The sequence below is a fragment of the Phaethon lepturus genome, unplaced genomic scaffold, assembly GCF_000687285.1.
Source record: "Phaethon lepturus isolate BGI_N335 unplaced genomic scaffold, ASM68728v1 scaffold18201, whole genome shotgun sequence".
In the NCBI taxonomy this organism is placed as follows: Eukaryota; Metazoa; Chordata; class Aves; order Phaethontiformes; family Phaethontidae; genus Phaethon; species Phaethon lepturus.
In genome coordinates, this window is record NW_010518682.1 from 17,245 (window position 1) to 34,984 (window position 17,740).

A 17,740-nucleotide genomic window follows, 5' to 3' on the forward strand; every position below is an offset into this window, starting at 1 on the left:
CCAACCCTGATTTGAATTTATTCTAATTTTAAAATTTAAAAAAATAGTTTTAAATGTTTATCAAAGCTCTTTTTTTTTTTTTTAATCTACTTGCTTTTTCCCCCCCTCTTTGAGAGTGGTACAGTTGAACTAGTTTGCTGCTTCTCGTTCTTTTATGCTTTGAATACTGTGTCTACATGTCTATAAACAGAATTAAATTAGAGCATAATACATGTAAAAATAATTTTAATTTTTTTGTGAAGTGTTATGTGGGGAAAAAAGGAATAAAGTAATTTTATTCCAGCATGCTTGTATTTCTCTGTCCCAGGTTTCGTGTCATAGTATGGATTTGACATCATCACAACATAATCATCTACAAAATGAACAGATAAGAGAATTGCAAAAACAAGAAGGTAAAACATTTCTTATTTCGCTATATTTTCTTGTTGCATTTAGGATTATCCTTAAGTGTAAGGAACAAGGTGTCCTGCAGACAGTGAGCTGTCTTCTCATTAATTTTTTCTGAGGAATTGTGTTTATGGCGCTTGCACAACAGATAGCGCTGTTGCAGCATTCTGTCTGTGCAGTCAGTATCTGCTATGCCGGCACGCTCTGATCCCAGCGGTTTCCTACCAGTGCCTGGCATCTTGCCTGCAGCTGGTTCCAGGGAATGAAGCTGTGACTACGATCAAGCTCTTCAGGAGAGGTTTGTTTGCGGTGTGTCAGTTAAGGAGAACTGGTTATTATAAGCTTGGTTTTTGTCTAGACAGTCTCAAGCCTAATCTTCAAATACCTTCAGGGGCTTTTGGGAGCTTTTTCTCTTAACCAAGTTCATGGCTGCACATCTTTCAAGATTCAAAGCATCACAAGTAGTCTCCTTTTTAGGGGTCCCCAGGAGTATAAAAGGTTTTAGGGCAAGACCAGGTGTTGTTTTGGGATGGAGTCTAGTTATGGTCTACAGCTGAATGTGAAAGAAGGAGGTTTGGTGGTTTTTAAAAATTATTTTATTTTTCATAATATTTTTTTTTAAAATCTCAGCTGAGTCTTGGTCCATGTAGAGCTGGGCTTTTGGGCTTCTGCTTTTTCCAGAGAGCTCAGCGTCTGGTTTTGCTTTGCTACCTGTTCAGCAGGGCAAGGTGGAGCTTTGGGCATGACTGCAATACTTAAAAGTAATTATTTGCTTACTGAAACTAATGTTTGGTTTTTTGCTTTCAAATACCTTTTTTTTTTTTTTTTAAAAGTGCCCCAAATTGATGACCTTCTCTGGAAAGCTGTCACTGCACGAGAGGGTAGTTGATAGGAATTGGTATAGACTGCTATTCCACAAAGCACTGTTCAAATTCCTTAATCTGGAGCTCTTCTTTAATGCAGTTCCCTTTCCTGTTGTGTAATTCTAACTTGAACAAAGAGCTCAAGTTGATCCTATGCGATGAAGCATGATTGTTGGGGGAAGAAATATCTTGAAGTATAAATATTAAAGATAGAACTACTAAAGACTGAAATATTGATGACTGTCATTATGTATTCTGTAGTACACAAGGGCTGAGGTAAAGTTGCACAGGCATTCCTATGCTTCTGCAAGCTTGGCTCTCTAATATTGACGCTTTCTTCATGCAGGATTCTAGGCCAGGAGGAGTGAGTCTGCAAGTAATTTTTTTAGTTTTTGAATTATGAAAATAAATTGAGTTCTGGGACATTTGGTCAATGTATGCAAAATTAGTCAGTAGGGCAGAATCTTTAGATCAAATGGAGAAATACATTCCACTTAGCTAACAGAGTAACTGTTGATAGCAATAGCAGGTGGTTCTCTTCCATGTCTAGAAACACTAGTTTAAGAGGATGAGGAGACATGAATGGAAAACAGGATATTTTTACAGTTTCATCTGACACCAGGCTTTGGCATATTAAATTCCATGCTAGGTTCTGGACGTGAAGGGTGCTGAACCCGCTGCCGAGACTTAACCTGCTCAATCACCCTGAGCCTGTGCCTGCCTTGTTCTCATCCTTTTCCTCTGCGGTCTTCCCCATTCCCATCTCATTAACTTCACCTACCCAGTCTCAATCTCTGTTTCTCGGGGTTCTTATTCTAGTTCAGTTTATCTGCAAGTTCCAGTCTGAGCTCTCTATATTCAGTGCCTTCCCCTTTCCTTCTCGACTGGCTTGTCACAAGTTCTCCAGGTTAAAACTCCTTATTCTTGTTCATGGTTCCCATTACTACTGGTTCTCAGCTTACAGACAGGTCCTCACACAGTCTGATCTTTCCTCTGGTGTCTTTATCCAATCAGTTCTTCATCACACCTGTGTCATTAGATGTCTCTTTCCTTTCTTCTCATGGTTTCTCTTGATCTTTAGCTTTAACTCTCCTTGGCTAACCTTCTGAGATCAGATTCTACCACTCCCCTCTTAGTTTCTCGGGGTACTAAATTGCTTTACCACAGCCACATTATTTAAATTCACTCCAGAATAATTTTATCTCTGAAACAACAGGAGGAGAGCAAATTTCCAAGGCGTACTTGTCCTTGACACTCCATCATCTCACTTCACTTGGCCAGGGCTCAGTTTTTAATCCATAAATATCTGAGAAAATGCTGACCTGGTAACCTTCACATATCTCCGGGCATTTTAGAAAGGACACGCTTCTTCTACTCGCCGAGCTTGACAGATGTCCTAATTGATGGCAATTCCTACCATCACTTCAAGTCTCTGGGTGGAGTCCAGAAAGGTGCCTTAAACGGGACATAGCTGGAATGGAGGCAAGTAAGCAGTAGCCTAAGCCTGCAACTTAGAAGTTAAGATATTCAGCTGGGAAGAGGGAGTGACTTTGTGTCTCATTCCTATTTCCTGGGTTACTTCTAAAGACATTTCTTACCTTTCTCACTCCATTCCTGACTGTTGTGGTTTAACCACAGCCTGCAACCAAGCACCACGCAGCCACTTGCTTGCTCCCTCGCCCCAGTGGGATGGGGGAGAGAATCAGAAGAGTAAAAGTGAGAAAACTCATGGGTTGACATAAAGGCAGTTTAACAGGGAAAGCAAAAGCCGCGCACACAAGCAAAGCAAACCAAGGAATTCATTCACCACTCCCCGTGGGCAGGCAGGGGTTCAGCCATCTCCAGGGAAGCAGGGCTGCATCACGCGTAACAGTTACTTGGGAAGGCAGACGCCATCACTCTGAACATCCTCCCCTTCCTCCTTCTTCCCCCAGCTTTGATCATGGTGCCGCATGGTATGGACAGTCTCTTTGGCCAGTTCAGGTCAGCTGTCCCGGCCGTGCCCCCTCCCAGCTCCTTGTGCACCTCCCTGCTGGCACAGCATGGGGAGCTGAAAAGTCCTTGACTCAGTATAAGCACTACAACTGCTTAGCAACAACTAAAAACATCGGTGTGTTATCAACATTATTCTCATACTCAATCAGCCCAATTCATAGCTGGGCTTTTCCTTGCTGCTTGTCCTTCTAACATGATTCTTGCAATCCTGGTTTCCTGACAGCCCACTTCTGGTGGTGATGGAGGGGAGGGAAAGTACCTGATTGTGTAAGGTGGCTGAAACACAACCCTTCGGTGGGTGAGTTGTGAATTTGAATCCTTCTGAGGAAGGTCTGGCACCCAGTTCCTCCGTTTTCTAAGTGTTTAAATTGCTGAACCATTCTTTATACAGTGGACTTTGCAATTAACAGTGCTGGTTAAAAAATTAGCCTATTTATACTATGTATAAATGACACTTTTGCTGTATCTTCCCACCACCTGCCTTCCCTTCTTTCCTCTTCCTCTTTTTTGTCTCTTAGGTTTGAATTATGCTTCTATCTTTAAAAAATAAAGATGTCAACCAAACAACTTCTTCCATTAATTCTCATCTCAAAAGCATTAAAACCCCCCAAAACTCATGGAAGTCACACCATTAGTTACCTAGATCTTTTTTCTTCACTGCAGGTTTGACCTGACATATCAGAACTCAAATTCCCTCAGGCAACAAGCTGTCTCCAAACAAAAAAGACTAAAAGAGGTAGTGGGGAATAAGACTTGAGTATAACCCAATTAAGGAGTGATTAGAGCTAAACTACACCTTCACAGCAAATCAGAATAGTCTAAAAATACCTGTTCTCTGAATTTACCTCTTGGCTATCTTACAGTAACTTATCTCTGAGCAATTTTATTTGAAAGTGGCAGCATTCAAATGCTGGAGTAAACATCAGGTGTACTAATTTGAATTAGCACTTCTCTGTTCCTTTTCTCTCTCCCCAACAAGTAGACCTGCTTTTGCTGAAGACATTACTAAACTCAAATGGAAGCTTCTTGTGTATGGATAGAACAGAAGTTGGAGGCAACGCTTAAATAATTAAAGCATGCGTTAACTCTGTAGAGAAGTCTGTAACATACTCTCTCCTCTCAGCCATGTGCCTGTACTTCCTGTTTTCACATCTTTCCCCTTTGCAGTAGCTGCATTTCAACAATGAATTTAATATTTCTCAACTGCCACACAAAAAAGTTGGTATATTTGCATGGTTTGGTGTTGTTAGGTTACTTTCAGGTCCTTTCCTCAAAGAAATATTTCAGACATCCAGAATTATTGGTAGGGGAAAATGGGTAGGCGTTTTGTTGAGTCCCTTCTGTTCCTCTGGCTGTGGTACTTGGTGTTTTCTGGCATGTCTTTACAAGGAAGACCAGGCAAAGTAAAAGATGTGAAAGGTTAAACTAGACAATGGCTTACAGTGTCTAAATTATTTGTCCAGAGCCTTCCTATCCATCAGAAAATTGGCTGTTGGCCTTTTATAATGTACATTAGACCATCTAATTTAGGAAGACAGCCTGCTTTTGTAGTCAAAAGGGAATCATTTAGTTATCTTCAGAGATGAAATAGCTGCTGAGCCTAGACCTGAAGACTCTGTTTTCTGTGACAGACAAACATGATGAAGTAACAAGGGAAGTACTTGGCACATTTGAATTCATTATATGTTCAAGAGATAATCTGACTGCGGTACTTCTGTTTTCAGCCTCCTAATGGTTTTAGATGACTCGTGACTTGGATGGGGCTGGGATATCAGTGGTGTGAATTTCAAACTGAAAGTGCACCTCTCAAGCTTGGGTAAATACATGGACTGGACACTGCGAGCATACCCCTCTCCTGTTCTCGTCTCCTCATGCTCTGAGCTAATTGCATCTTGTCTCTTGGCTGAGAAGAGACTCTCTGGGGGTGGCAGTTTTGTATTTCTACATTTCAAAGTATAAAGTTCCAAGCATTACATTACCCTGACGTAGTATCTCAGATTAATCAATATAATATACCTCATCATTGCCATCTCTTCAGCAGTTTCAGCTTGTAATGAATGTACTAGAATGCCTGCATTCGGCTACGTGATCATTTCCCTCTTTGTAGGTAGGGATAAAGTAAGGAAAAACTAAATATATGTAGTTTAGATAAGCACTGGAACAGTACTTTCCTTTATATTCTTAGAAAGGTCTAGGTTACATCTGACTTCTGGAAAGTCAAGGGCATGATTAGATTTCCCTCCTAATCCCTTCCTTTAAGGGTCTTTAGGTTGTAATGGAATGGAATGAGATAAAAATAAGTGGGATAAAATAAAGATACTAAAGTGATACCACCTGGAATTTGGGGACTATTCTGTGATTCAGGATTGTGTATGTTTCCATGGAGCCGTCTGTAATGCTTGCAAGACAAGGGCTCTGGTCCAGAAATGTTAGTAGCTCAGTAAAGATTGTGAGACCCAAGAGTCCTTTAGAATTGGGACCTAATGTAGATGTTGCGCTCAGAGGATAGTGGCCAATGGCTCAATGTCCAGATGGATATTGGTGACGAGCGGTGTCCCTCAAGGGTCCATACTGGGACCAGTACCCTTTAATATCTTCATCAGTGACACAGAAAGTGGGATCAAGTGCACCCTCAGCAGGTTTGCAAGTGACACCAAGCTGAGTGATGTGGCTGACACACCTGAGGAACAGGATGCCATCCAGAGGGATCTGGACAAGCTTAAGGAATGGGCCCGTGTGAACATCATGAGGTTCAACAAGGCCAAGGGCAGGGTCCTGCACCTGGGTCGGGGCATCCCCTGGTATCAATATGGGCTGGGGGATGAAGGGATCGAGAGCAGCCCTGCCGAGAAGGACTTGGGAGTCCTGGTGGATGAAAAGCTGGACATGAGTCAGTAATGTGCGCTTGCAACCCAGAAGGCCAACTGTATCCTGGGCTGCATCCAAAGCAGCGTGGCCAGCAGGTTGAGGCAGGGGATTCCTCCCCTCTACTCTGCTCTGCTGAGACCCCACCTGGAGTCCTGTGTCCAGCTCTGGAGCCCTCAGCACAGGAAAGACATGGACCTGTTGGAGCGGGTCCAGAGGAGGGCCACAAAAATGATCAGAGGGATGGAACACCTATCCTATGAGGCCAGGCTGAGAGAGTTGGGGTGGTTGCACCAGGAAGAGAGGAGTCTGTGGGGAGACTTGATTGCAGCCTTCCAGTACTTAAAGTGGGCTGATAAGAAAGATGGGGACAGAATTTTCAGCAGGGCCTGTAGTCATAGGACAAGGGGTAATGGTTTTAAAGTAAAAGAGGGCAGATTTTGACTAGATATAATGAAGAAATTTTTCACCATGAGGGTGGTGAAACACTGTCACAGGTTGCCCAGAGAGGTGGTAGATGCCCCATTGCTGGCAACTTTCACGGTCAGGTTGGACGGGGCTCTGAGCAACCTGATCTAATTGAAGCTGTCCCTGCTCATTGCAGGGGGTTGGACTAGATGACCTTTAAAGGTCCCTCCCAACCCAAAGATTCTGTGATTCCATGATTTGGTGTAAACTTCTACTGAGCTATTGGAAATACCCAGATGGATTCACAGGGCTACCTTCTGATGGTTCCTATCAGTGTAGTAATGTAATTCTTCTCTCTTACAATTACAGAACTGGTTGCAAATGTGTTCCCTTACTGACCTTTCAGCAGGTATCTTGATGTTGAGATGGATATGTATATGTAATTTATATTACATATAATATGCATATATTACATCTATAAAATGCATCAGGAATCTTTACTTTGATATATATATATAAAATACATTCTTGAATCTTTACTTTGGATTACTCCAGTTCCGTGTGTCCAGAGTGGGGAGATCTGAAGAGTCGTGGCTATCACGAATTCTTGGAACTTTCTCTCATGTACTACTCAATCAGTAATATCAGCACAGGTAATCCTCCTGTGCTCAGCAAGCTCATAGGCAATCTTAGAGGAACCATGTACATCTTCACAGCTGTTGATATATGGTTCTTAAGATATTTGTAAGTACAGGCTTAAATGGTAAATTTAAAATCTAGACTCTACAGGTGAGACTATACTGCTTCTGAAGAAGGGAGAATATGTTGCTGTCAGGTTGAACTTCGTCAGGTCAAGTTCATGCTAAAGGTTTGGATTTCATTCCTTTTGCCAGTTGGAGAAGATCCATCAAAGCAGGGAGATGGCTGGGTCCGATTTCCTTATCACCTTGGGCTGTGACACCATTTGACCTCAAGAGATTAAGTAAGGCCAGGCCAGCACTCGAAAGAGACTAATCTGTTTGATTTTTTTTCTCTGTAGGTTGTTTTGATGGATCACTGGGTGAAACTATTGTTTCTGAATTAATGCTGTCCTAATCCATTAGAAAAATACTTGGAGGATGTTCTGTTTACTCTGTGTGCTATTTGTGAATGAGTCTGAAAATGCAGATTGACTGTTGGTAAATTCTTCACAGCTTCTATGTGGAAGGGTCATTTTACTTTCTTTTTATAGCCACATTTTAATTCAGGTATCTAGACAGTGGTATCTATTTTTAAAAATATGATTTTAACTCAGACCCCTTGTCTTTGCTGCTTTTCCTGCATTTCAAGTGCTGTTTAACAGTGCCTGTCTCTGTTCCCTTTTTATTCAGTGGAGAATGCATTAATGTAGGCAGTATCATTAGTTATGCCGTGAGAGGTTTAACATATACTATTAATTGATGGAAGATACCCAAGTGAATTTTAATGTTACCGTTTCCTGATGGAGCTGTATGCTCCCAAGCATGATGATAATTCGTGTAAACGGAACAGCTAGCTGATCATGGAGCATGTTTCTAAACAGGTGCGATTTCTACTCATTCCAAGCAAAGAGTGTGAAGATAAATATAACCTAAGGACCATTCCTGTGATTTGCTTCATTGCTGAAGAAAAAGATGCTGCAGTTTACAGCTTGTTTCATTCTGACCTGGTCTATCTCCTGTTTTTTTCCCTCTGTCTTTCCTTCCCCACTTGAAGGACTTCTCCAACTCTCTCAGGAGAACTCATGTCCTTTTCTTTCTTTAGGTTTTCTTCTAATATAAAACATTTCATTTGACATTTGAATTTGTCAGCAAAATCCTCTGGTTCCCTATACAAGATTTTGCAGCTTGATGCGCATTTCTCTAACTAACCTGCCACTAACTTCACAACTCCAGTCTTCCACATGATTTAGTATGTCTCTTTGGAAAACTATGTTCGCATTTTAGTGGTAATAATGATGATTGCTTTGCCTTTGAGAATGATGTTTACGCTGTTTTCTTGATGATGTGGTTGATATAGTGCAAGATGTGTCAGCAGTATGACTTTTCTCCCTCAACCCTGATATTAACTTAAAATCAAGGGAGTTCGAAGAACATGCTCCAAAAATGTTAGATTTTTATGATAAACAATACTTTACCTGAAATATTTCAAAGAACACTATAAGAAATTAACCTATTTGGCAGAAAGTCTTAAGAAACTTAAAGACATTCAAATTCTATTTCAAGCAGAATTTGGGGCATGTATAGATGGGAACTTCTTTGTGAACACAAGTTCAAGACCAAAGGAGTGCTCTTTCACTAATAAAAATTATCTCAATCTCTGTATGTTACCTAAACAGCCTCAGATTGTCTCATCTTAATGTAAAGAAGGTTCTCACACCTGAAACTCCAGTGGTTTCTGTGTATACATGCTCATGCGAAGAGATGAATAGGCTGAAGTCATTCTATGTATATACCACTTCCATGCTTCCTCAAAAGCAAAATTCTCTCAATGTTTGCAAGTATTAAAAGACTTCATCTCACTTGAATTTTGCTTACTCTGATAACAATTTTCTTGTTGCTTGAAGGATATACCAGTAGTTAGTTATTTTTCTGTTCTGACTGCTCTGAAGGCAGTTACAGAAAAAATAACTTATTTCCCTTTGGGCAGTCCCACAGGAAGTTTAGTTATTCTGAAAGATATAAAGCAGAAAATAGAAGGGTGCCTTTTGCAGTATGAAGAGAAACTTCTATGCAAGTAAGCAAATCTGACTAAAAGTCAGCACTCCTTATTTTGTCAGCACTCTTTGTTGGAATCATCCTGGTCCTGATAAAATTTCTCATTAGGGTTTTGAAGCCTGTCTACCATATGATGTCTGTGATGAAACAAATACTCTGTTTGATTCTCCACACTAGTAAGATCTTCTTAAGGGGAAGATAAAAACATAACAATTATGTAAACTTCTCCAGATAACCCACCTGGAGGATTATCAAAGGGATAAAATGGCCCAAGATTTAAGCGGTGTTATTAATCAGCAGATTTGGGATTCTTCTTTCAGGAATGTGGACAGTTTAGCTCAGGTAGGGAGCAGTGGCCTACAAAACTCTGTTAGTACAGGTGCTATGCAAGCCTTAAGTAGGAAGATTGCTGATAATGTAGGGAATAGGTGGGAAATGCTTATTGTGCACTAGAGCACTATACTGCTAAAGTTTTATACATGTTCTGGCAGAAGCTTTATAAGTTAAGACTTGATAAGTTACGGCTTCTTAACAAAATAGGATCCAAAACAGATGTCAAGGGAGGAAGAATCAAGAAAAAATGGTTGTAATTGGGAGGTAGTAGAAGGAGTAGCTTTTTACTTCCACAGCTAGTACTGATCACAGAACAAGATCAGACTGCTCTAAGCAATCAGCGAAGATTAAAAGCACGCCATATCTGGTATGCCTGGAAACAGGATGATGTATCAAATGCACTTATGATATGTGTAATAAGACAGCTTCATATTAATTCTTTCGTAAGAAAAGATTAATTTTGCCCTGGAGCAGCATTCCTCTGGCACTTAACTCATGTTTGTACAGAGTTCCCTGCTTGCAAGGCACAATGACCCATGTGTTTTCTCTCAACTAACATCTTAAAATATCATAGTTTCGATGTTGACTATTTTATTTGAGTTACTTTTAAAAAATGATACTGTTTATATTTTTTCCAGTAGTATATGCGCTACGTTATGTTTAATTTTGCTGTATCTCATGATTAGGGTTACCCCCCCAAGATATTCTTGGATTGCAGTGGGTTGGTTATGCTTTTCGTTGTTGGGAGCTTTTGTTTGTTTTTCTTTTTTTAACTTTCAGATTATGTCTTAAGTGTCAACATACTAATACTGAACATGAGCATTTTTGCTTTATTTTCCTTGTTTGTTGCTGTTCTCTAGTTTGCTCTGATGCTTAGAGGAAGCTGAGTTACAAGCTTGAAGCACTGCCTAATGAGCCTGAGCATCTTCCTCATGTGTTGTTGTTTGATATCATCTCTTTCGTTGTTCACCCCTGCTTTTGTTCCTTGGTCCTTCTATCACAAGTAAGGGAGAGAGACTTTGTCAATAGGTTATATTTTTTATCAATAGGCAATAAAAATATTGAGGCATATGGCAGAAAAATGACAACACATGAGGCCACCATGTCCTGTGATTGCAGTGATTTGAGGGGGAAGAAAAGGCGAAGAATCTTTTGGTAGACCAATGTGTTTTGTGCTCATGAAAACACAAATATTTTCATTTTTAATAGCCATTGGGCCTGCAGCTTCCATGCAGATCCCGGTCTTGATATCTGTGATTTTGGTGATAACTGCAGGCTTGATACAGAAACTCTGCTTTGGACAAGATGGTAACCCTGTTGTCTAAATCTCTAGCATGCTTTTCAGGAGGTGTACCTTGTAAACATGTTTTGCTTTAGCTCATTTGCCAAGAGATGATAATTGGCTGTGAAAGCAAATTTCCTGTGACAACTTGGAATGATTCTAGACTTCACGAGGAAAATGCTCTGGACAGCTTCACTTACCTTTTTTTTTTTTTTTCCCGTAACATTGTAGTGCAGCTTTGTGTGATGATGACAAAACTGAAACTGGCTTGGTATTCAGCTAAAAAAGAATGAATCCTCTCCCGTTAGAGTTATCTGGGATTATGTGAGCTATCATAAATATCCTTTGCTTAGCAACAGGGGTGGCATTCAGGGTATCAAGCCAACTGGAAAGAATCCCTCTGACAGAGCTCTGTTGGGGTGGGTGGATAAGCTTTCCTGACAGCACTAGTGCTTTCGTTCCTGTCTGTCATAATTTGTGTTGCTAGGATCTGTTTCACAAGTTCTGTGACAGACTTATAAATGATACTGTGGCTCCTTTTGTTTACTGTCAAAAGAACCATATTGTGGGGAAAGTGAACAGTAAAAGGATATGGAAAATAATAAAAACCCCAGGCACATAAAACTGTGAGTGTCTATACTAGGGCAACTGTTCTTGAAGGGAAAAAGCAGTTAAAAAATTTCCTTCGGATTGCTGAAATGGAAAGTAATATATGGTAACATTCCACTTCTTTACTTTTTATGAACTTGGCTTCTTCAGCAAAATCGGAAAGAAATTATTTAGTCATAAACTGAAAATGTCAGTTAGAATTCAGGAGACTTCCCATGTACCGTGCTATTAATGGTGGAATGTGTTTTTATTCACAGACAAAATTCACATGCTTGCTTCCAAATCAGCTTTTCAGTATAAATTGGTAGTTTCATTATCAGTTCACTCAGCCTGTTTGACCTTTTGCACTTTTGCTTCCAGGGGAAAAAGAAGATGAACAGATAGTTGCAGAAATCATGAGAAGGCGTTTTTTTCCTGCTCTTATAACTCATAAGGCCTGGGAAGGCTTTCACTTTGCTGGCCATGAGATAAGAATTACAGAAGCCACTGATTGTTACGGGGCAGTTGTCTGGCCATCGGTACAATATTTATGCAGTATTGTTTTGTGGTTTTATTTTGTTTTGGAGTCTTCTAGCACTTTTAATATGTTTTGCATGATAAATATGTTTTGTTGTATGTTGTAAACCCAAGGAAAACATTCTGCACTTCTCTCTCTCTGTTCTGCAAATCCCAAACCTGAATTTAGCCTGGTTTTGTGCAGATTCCTCGTTCTCGAAACTTAAATGGTATTTCTTGTTTGTGCCCCTATCACACAAGAAGTAGGATCTTGTGTCCCCTCCTCACCTATCAGTAATTTTTGATCCTACTGTCCAGTTTTAAGGAAATATGGCAATGTTATGATGATTACATTTCTGTACATTTTATAAATACAGATGGCTGTATAGTAGGCAGATCCAGGTTGTGGAAACAGCTGTGATGTGACCTCACAAGGTATTAACACTCATAGAAGCTACTCAACCTACTCATGTGAGAAACAAATTTACCTTGCAAATATGCAGACAGGGGAAAAGGTTCGGCTGGAGCTTTCAGTTTCTTAAACAGCCAGAGGTCTAGTGGGAGAGAACTGTTGTCCTTGGCTCTTGATATAAGAACCGTCAACATGCCCACCATACAAAAAGCCTTCTTCAAGGTTTTGAATCTGTGCAATGCAGTTAATTGACTGTTTTGAAATAATTAAGAGTGAAAGAAACCACTGCTGTCAGGGAGGTGCCACGATGCACCATAGACACTTGCGGCATTCACAGAACATTCCTGAAACAGAAACATCTCCAGGAGCCCCTATAGGAGGGAGAGGACTAAAGCCCAGGAGACTCCATTTCTGTCCCAACGCTATCAGCCTCCTAGGATCATACAATTTTAAGAAGTATGGCCATAGTTCAGCTGAGGAGAGTTAGCATACTCTGCTGTTTTGAAGTCCAAACAATTTTCCTTGTCTTAGCAGACCTGGACAAGTCATTTGTACTATATCTCTTAGTGGCCTCAGTGCATGTCTTCAGGTAAAGCTTGGCTGACTGCCATTTATTCTCACAAAATCATGGGTTATACTGAAAAGCATATTTTTTTTCTGGAAAGGTTTAGCCAGTTTTGCTGTGGAAGGCAGGTGGCACTTCCATCTGTGTCTCTTCATGTTCTCCCTTCCTCTTCCATCCAGTAGTATTTGAACTCTGCTGAAAACATCAGCCAAATTTAAGGAAAATAAAGTTTCTACATGTTTCAGGCAAAGGAAGGTAGATTTCAAAGTTTCCCTAATTTTAAGCATAGAAATTTTGATCCTGCCAGCCAGTTCCTACAACAGAATATGGCAAAACTCAGAGGGAAGAAATTATAGGAATATATGGAACTAACAAGAAATCTTAATATAATGTGTTTTTAAATGTCAGTCAGACATCCAACACAGTCTTTAGGAACCTGGCTTTAATTAGTACTGGTGCCCACAGACTTATTTCTGTATCAACGCTTTGTTGATTATGAGGTATACGTAAGTTTCCATAAAAACCCTTCTCTTTTTGTTCTGAATTAAGAGTTAGAAAGCAAATATTGCTTTGAATTTCTAGCATGTTAATATTGGGTCAACAGACCTCCTGTTCCTTTTCTTCTACTGCTTAGTTGGTTAAAAGCAAAACTAAGAGCATAATTTTGCTGTGCAAGACTAAGCTACTAATAATTACCTTTCCAAATGGTCGTCTGTATTGCAAGATGATGTGGCAACCATCATATCTATTTGTCCATGGAGACTATATAATTACTGATGTCTGGGAAAAAAAATGTGGGACATAAACTGGAAACTGTCTTTGCCAGAGAAATAAAATTAGCAATTTCTATTTCAACAGTGATCTAAAATTCACTGGTCAGTACGAGACAGGGCAGAAAAGCTGAAGAAGCATCTTAATCACAGTTTGTAAATGCAGATATAAGGAGTCTGTTTTAGAGGGCTCGTTGTGGCTTTGCTATAAAAGTTTGCTGAGCTTAACAAGGTGAGCACATAGAAGCTGAAAACAAACTGAACTGGAAGAAAAGGGGTAAATCTATTGGTCCCTTTTGAATCATTATGGTAATTAATTATTGTTAGAAATTATTAACTATTGGAAGAGCTTAACAAGGGTGGTTGTGGATTTTCTCTCACAAGCAGTCCTTATATCAAGATGTCTTTGTGAAGGACACATTTTAACTCAGCCAGAAGTAAGTGCAGTTATAAGCAGGAATTGCTGACTGGAATTTTATAGCTCATGTTCTGCAGTGTGACAGATTAGATAATTGCACTTGTTCCTTCTGGCTGTAATGCTTTGCAAGCCTATATTGAGGCATGTTGTGGCATTTATTTTGTCAGCCTATAGAGCTCAAAGATCGTAGTGAGCTGTGATCCTTTAGGGACAGTGCTTGAATGAATATTGCTCGTTTGAACAGTTGTGAATTTTTTTGCATGCTTTTAAATGACAATGCATGTTTAAGTGAAGGGATTTATTTAATTTGTTTGTTCGGTATATTCATGGATTCCTTCCCCTACAGGCTCTTGTTCTGTGTTATTTTTTGGAAACTAATTCTAAACAATACAATTTGGTTGACAAAAATGTGATTGAAATTGGAGCTGGAACTGGGTTGGTCTCCATAGTAGCCAGTTTACTGGGTGAGTACATGCTATTGCTCTTATGCTCTTGGAAACATCTCTCAGAGGAATACTGGAGGATAAAGGAAATGACTCAGTTCTTATAAAAGACTGCTGTTGGAAAGTTTCCAAGAGCAAGAAAAAGTAAATTCCAAAAGGCTTGTTTGGAAAACTGCTACTTTTTTTCTGTAAAGCTGTGAGTGTGTTGATGCAGTAAAGGATGTCCCAGTAGACGATGTTGTCATTGCAGTGTTAAACAGGGGACCAAACCAAGAAACTAGTGGCCTCACAGGATGCCAGTGGCAACCAAATGGAGCCAGATGTAGGTATGACCAATGCATCAAGGAAGGTGATTGACCGAACAGCTCTTGGATGCCTGGTCGCTTTCTTTCCATTTGTGTTCAGCATTTTCTTTCAGCAACTGATCAGCAACTTGACTTTTCTGCTACAGAGACTGTTGTGTTTTCTCTTACGGTAGCCTATTCTTCCTCAAGAGTAATCCAGATGAGTGACTTCTGCATTTTAACAGAATTTTAGCTTTCTGTAGTCTGGGAAAGATTCTTCCTATGTGAAAAGAACCTGAGGCAATGCTTAAATCTCATGCTGACTTCCTGGAGTCAGTAACTGGTACTCTTCGACCCTTAGTTGCTCACTGTATTTTTAACCAATATGGTATCAAGATGCAGTAAGTATCTGATTTCTCCCCACCCATCCTCAGCTGCATTTAGATGTCAGTCTGTAGAGTAGAGCTACTGGGAACCAAATATTTATTTTAAGCACAATAGCTAAGAGCTGTTGGGAGCATTTACATTGTTCCGTTCCTTTCAGTGGGAGCTACCTGGTAAAATCAGTTCCTTGTGCAAGTGGCTTTTGTGAATGGGCTTTTACTCAAGTCTTGAACTATATTCAAAGATTATGTTTGTTTTCTCCCTGTCACAGGTGCACTTGTGACTGCCACTGATTTGCCAGAACTGCTGGGAAACCTTCAGCACAACATTCTCCAAAATACAAAGCTGAAATGCAAGCACCAGCCTTGTGTTAAGGAATTGTCTTGGGGAATTGATCTGGAAAAGAACTTTCCTAGGTCTTCCTGTCACTTTGACTACATTCTGGCTGCTGATGTAGTTTATCACCATCCCTTTCTGGATGAACTCCTCCTAACTTTTGATCACTTGTGCAAGAATGACACTGTTATTCTGTGGGCTATGAAATTTAGGTTGGACAAAGAGAACCAATTTGTGAGCAGATTTCAGACACTGTTTGACTTAGAGGTGATTTTTAATTTCCCAAGTTTGAACATAACCTTGTATAAGGCAATGAGGAAAGGCAGGATGAAAACCAGACCTTCCAAATTGACGGTCTGAAAGACATACAGGGAGGTGACAGTTTCAGCTGTTCTGCAGCTTGTTCTCTTTTTAATAATTTCCATGTTAGTTGCTGCTAACACCTGTGTGAATGACATTTTTAGAGATAGCTAAAACAAAACATCAGATTCCTTGTGCATCCCTAACAAATTCCTACATTCAATTTGCCGGTAGTTTTATACACAGAAGAAATGTATCTTTGAAGTTTTCTTGATTTTTATGTGCTAAGCTGACAACACTAAAAACTTTCACAAGTCTTACCATTATTGTTGTGGGTCATGTAATGAATATTTCCAATAACTTTCAACTGCAGCTTTGAAGGGTGTCTTATAAAACAAACTAATCATTTAAAACTATGATAAATTTTTGTATTTAAGAGTTGTGATGTTAAATCTTGTTGTGGTGGTGATCTTTCCCCATTCTCACTATCATGTAAATAGCCTTTATAGGACATTAAATTAACTGACACCCCAGCATGGGAAATACACTGTCATAATAAAGGGACAGAATATATTAGTTACTCTTTGATTTAATGATTATGCTTTCTTCCCCTTCCATTTTTTATTTAGATTTAGAGATTCTTCAACAGGTAGCCGCACACATGAGTCAAGAGGGAGTTAAATGTTTTGTTGCTTGAACAAAGGTCTTGGGCAAGAAGAGTACAGCATATCACCAACTGCCCTTTGCAAAGACCTTAAATTCTTGGAGGTCTGTTCCTCCAAAAATAGACGGTTATCTGGACCTCAGGGAGCAACAATGGAAAAACAACAGTGGCCATCGAAGAGAGGAGTTTTGTACTGCTGGCTGGTGGTGGCTGGAGGTAGAAAATTAAACCAGCCTGACACAGTGTGGCTGAGGCATGGGGAGCCTTTTTTTGTTGTTGTAGTATGGGCAAACAAAATATTTTTCTCCTAACTGCTCAGTACTCCGTGTTCCTGTTTTCAGTGGTCAGATTAATGTCCTTGAAAGCCTATTAGACAGCTTTCTTTTGGGATGATTAATAAAATGATTCTTTGCACACCCCGTATTTTCTGATTCTGTTTGTAACCGAGTGTAAGACACCTTCAACTCACTTGCAAGCTAGAGAAGCAAACCCAGCTCATGTGCTAATGTCCAGGCAGAGCTTTACCACTTCTGCTGTAGCAGGCAATTACTCTAGTACTATGAGGGCTCTGGGGGCTGTCAGTCTTTATCTTTTTGGCCCCAATGTGTATTGCCTCCAGGAGTTTTTTATGTATTGTCACATTTGAACATTTTTTATGACTAATAGAAATAGTTCAGTTTAAGTGAATAAAGAAAAACATGGAGCTCTGCCATGTCTAGATTTCCTCTCCCCGCTTCCTTCTTCTTAAATCACTTGCAATCATCAAATCCACTGCAATTGAAACTCTAATCCTTGCATGCCAGAGGTCATCTCTGTTTAAAAATGTTTCATGGATAAATGGATTGGCACTGTAATTAATGGGTAACAGTGAAAATATCTTGTGAATTCAAAAGTGGAAGGCTAAAGAGGAAGACTACAGCAAAATAGTTAAGTACGATCACTTTCAAATAGTTGTTCTGTCGATTAACCCTCCTATTTGGGCTGCAGGCTGTCCCCTGATGAAGTCAATGGGAGACGCATTTGTAGAATGGATTTAGGATTGGGCCCTTTAGGCCCAACAGCTTGTTAATATTTATTGTAACATAACATTAATCCTCTTTCTCACAAGTCTATCTAGCACCGCTGTGTGAAGCTTCCTGGGAAAGCTCTAGGGACTGGCTGCTCTATTGTATACCCACCTTTTGTCCTCTGG

General features: G+C 40.0%; 1 protein-coding gene across 1 annotated transcript; it reads left to right on the forward strand.

Annotated features, from left to right (window-relative positions):
- Window positions 1–316: 316 nt before the first annotated feature.
- LOC104615563 (protein-lysine methyltransferase METTL21E-like) lies at window positions 317–15,981 on the forward strand. The gene is made up of 4 exons (XM_010296820.1): window positions 317–392; window positions 11,838–11,995; window positions 14,484–14,601; window positions 15,520–15,981. The coding sequence occupies exons 1-4, from the start codon at window positions 323–325 to the stop codon at window positions 15,942–15,944; spliced, it is 771 nt and encodes a 256-aa protein (XP_010295122.1). The 5' UTR covers window positions 317–322; the 3' UTR covers window positions 15,945–15,981.
- Window positions 15,982–17,740: the final 1,759 nt, after the last annotated feature.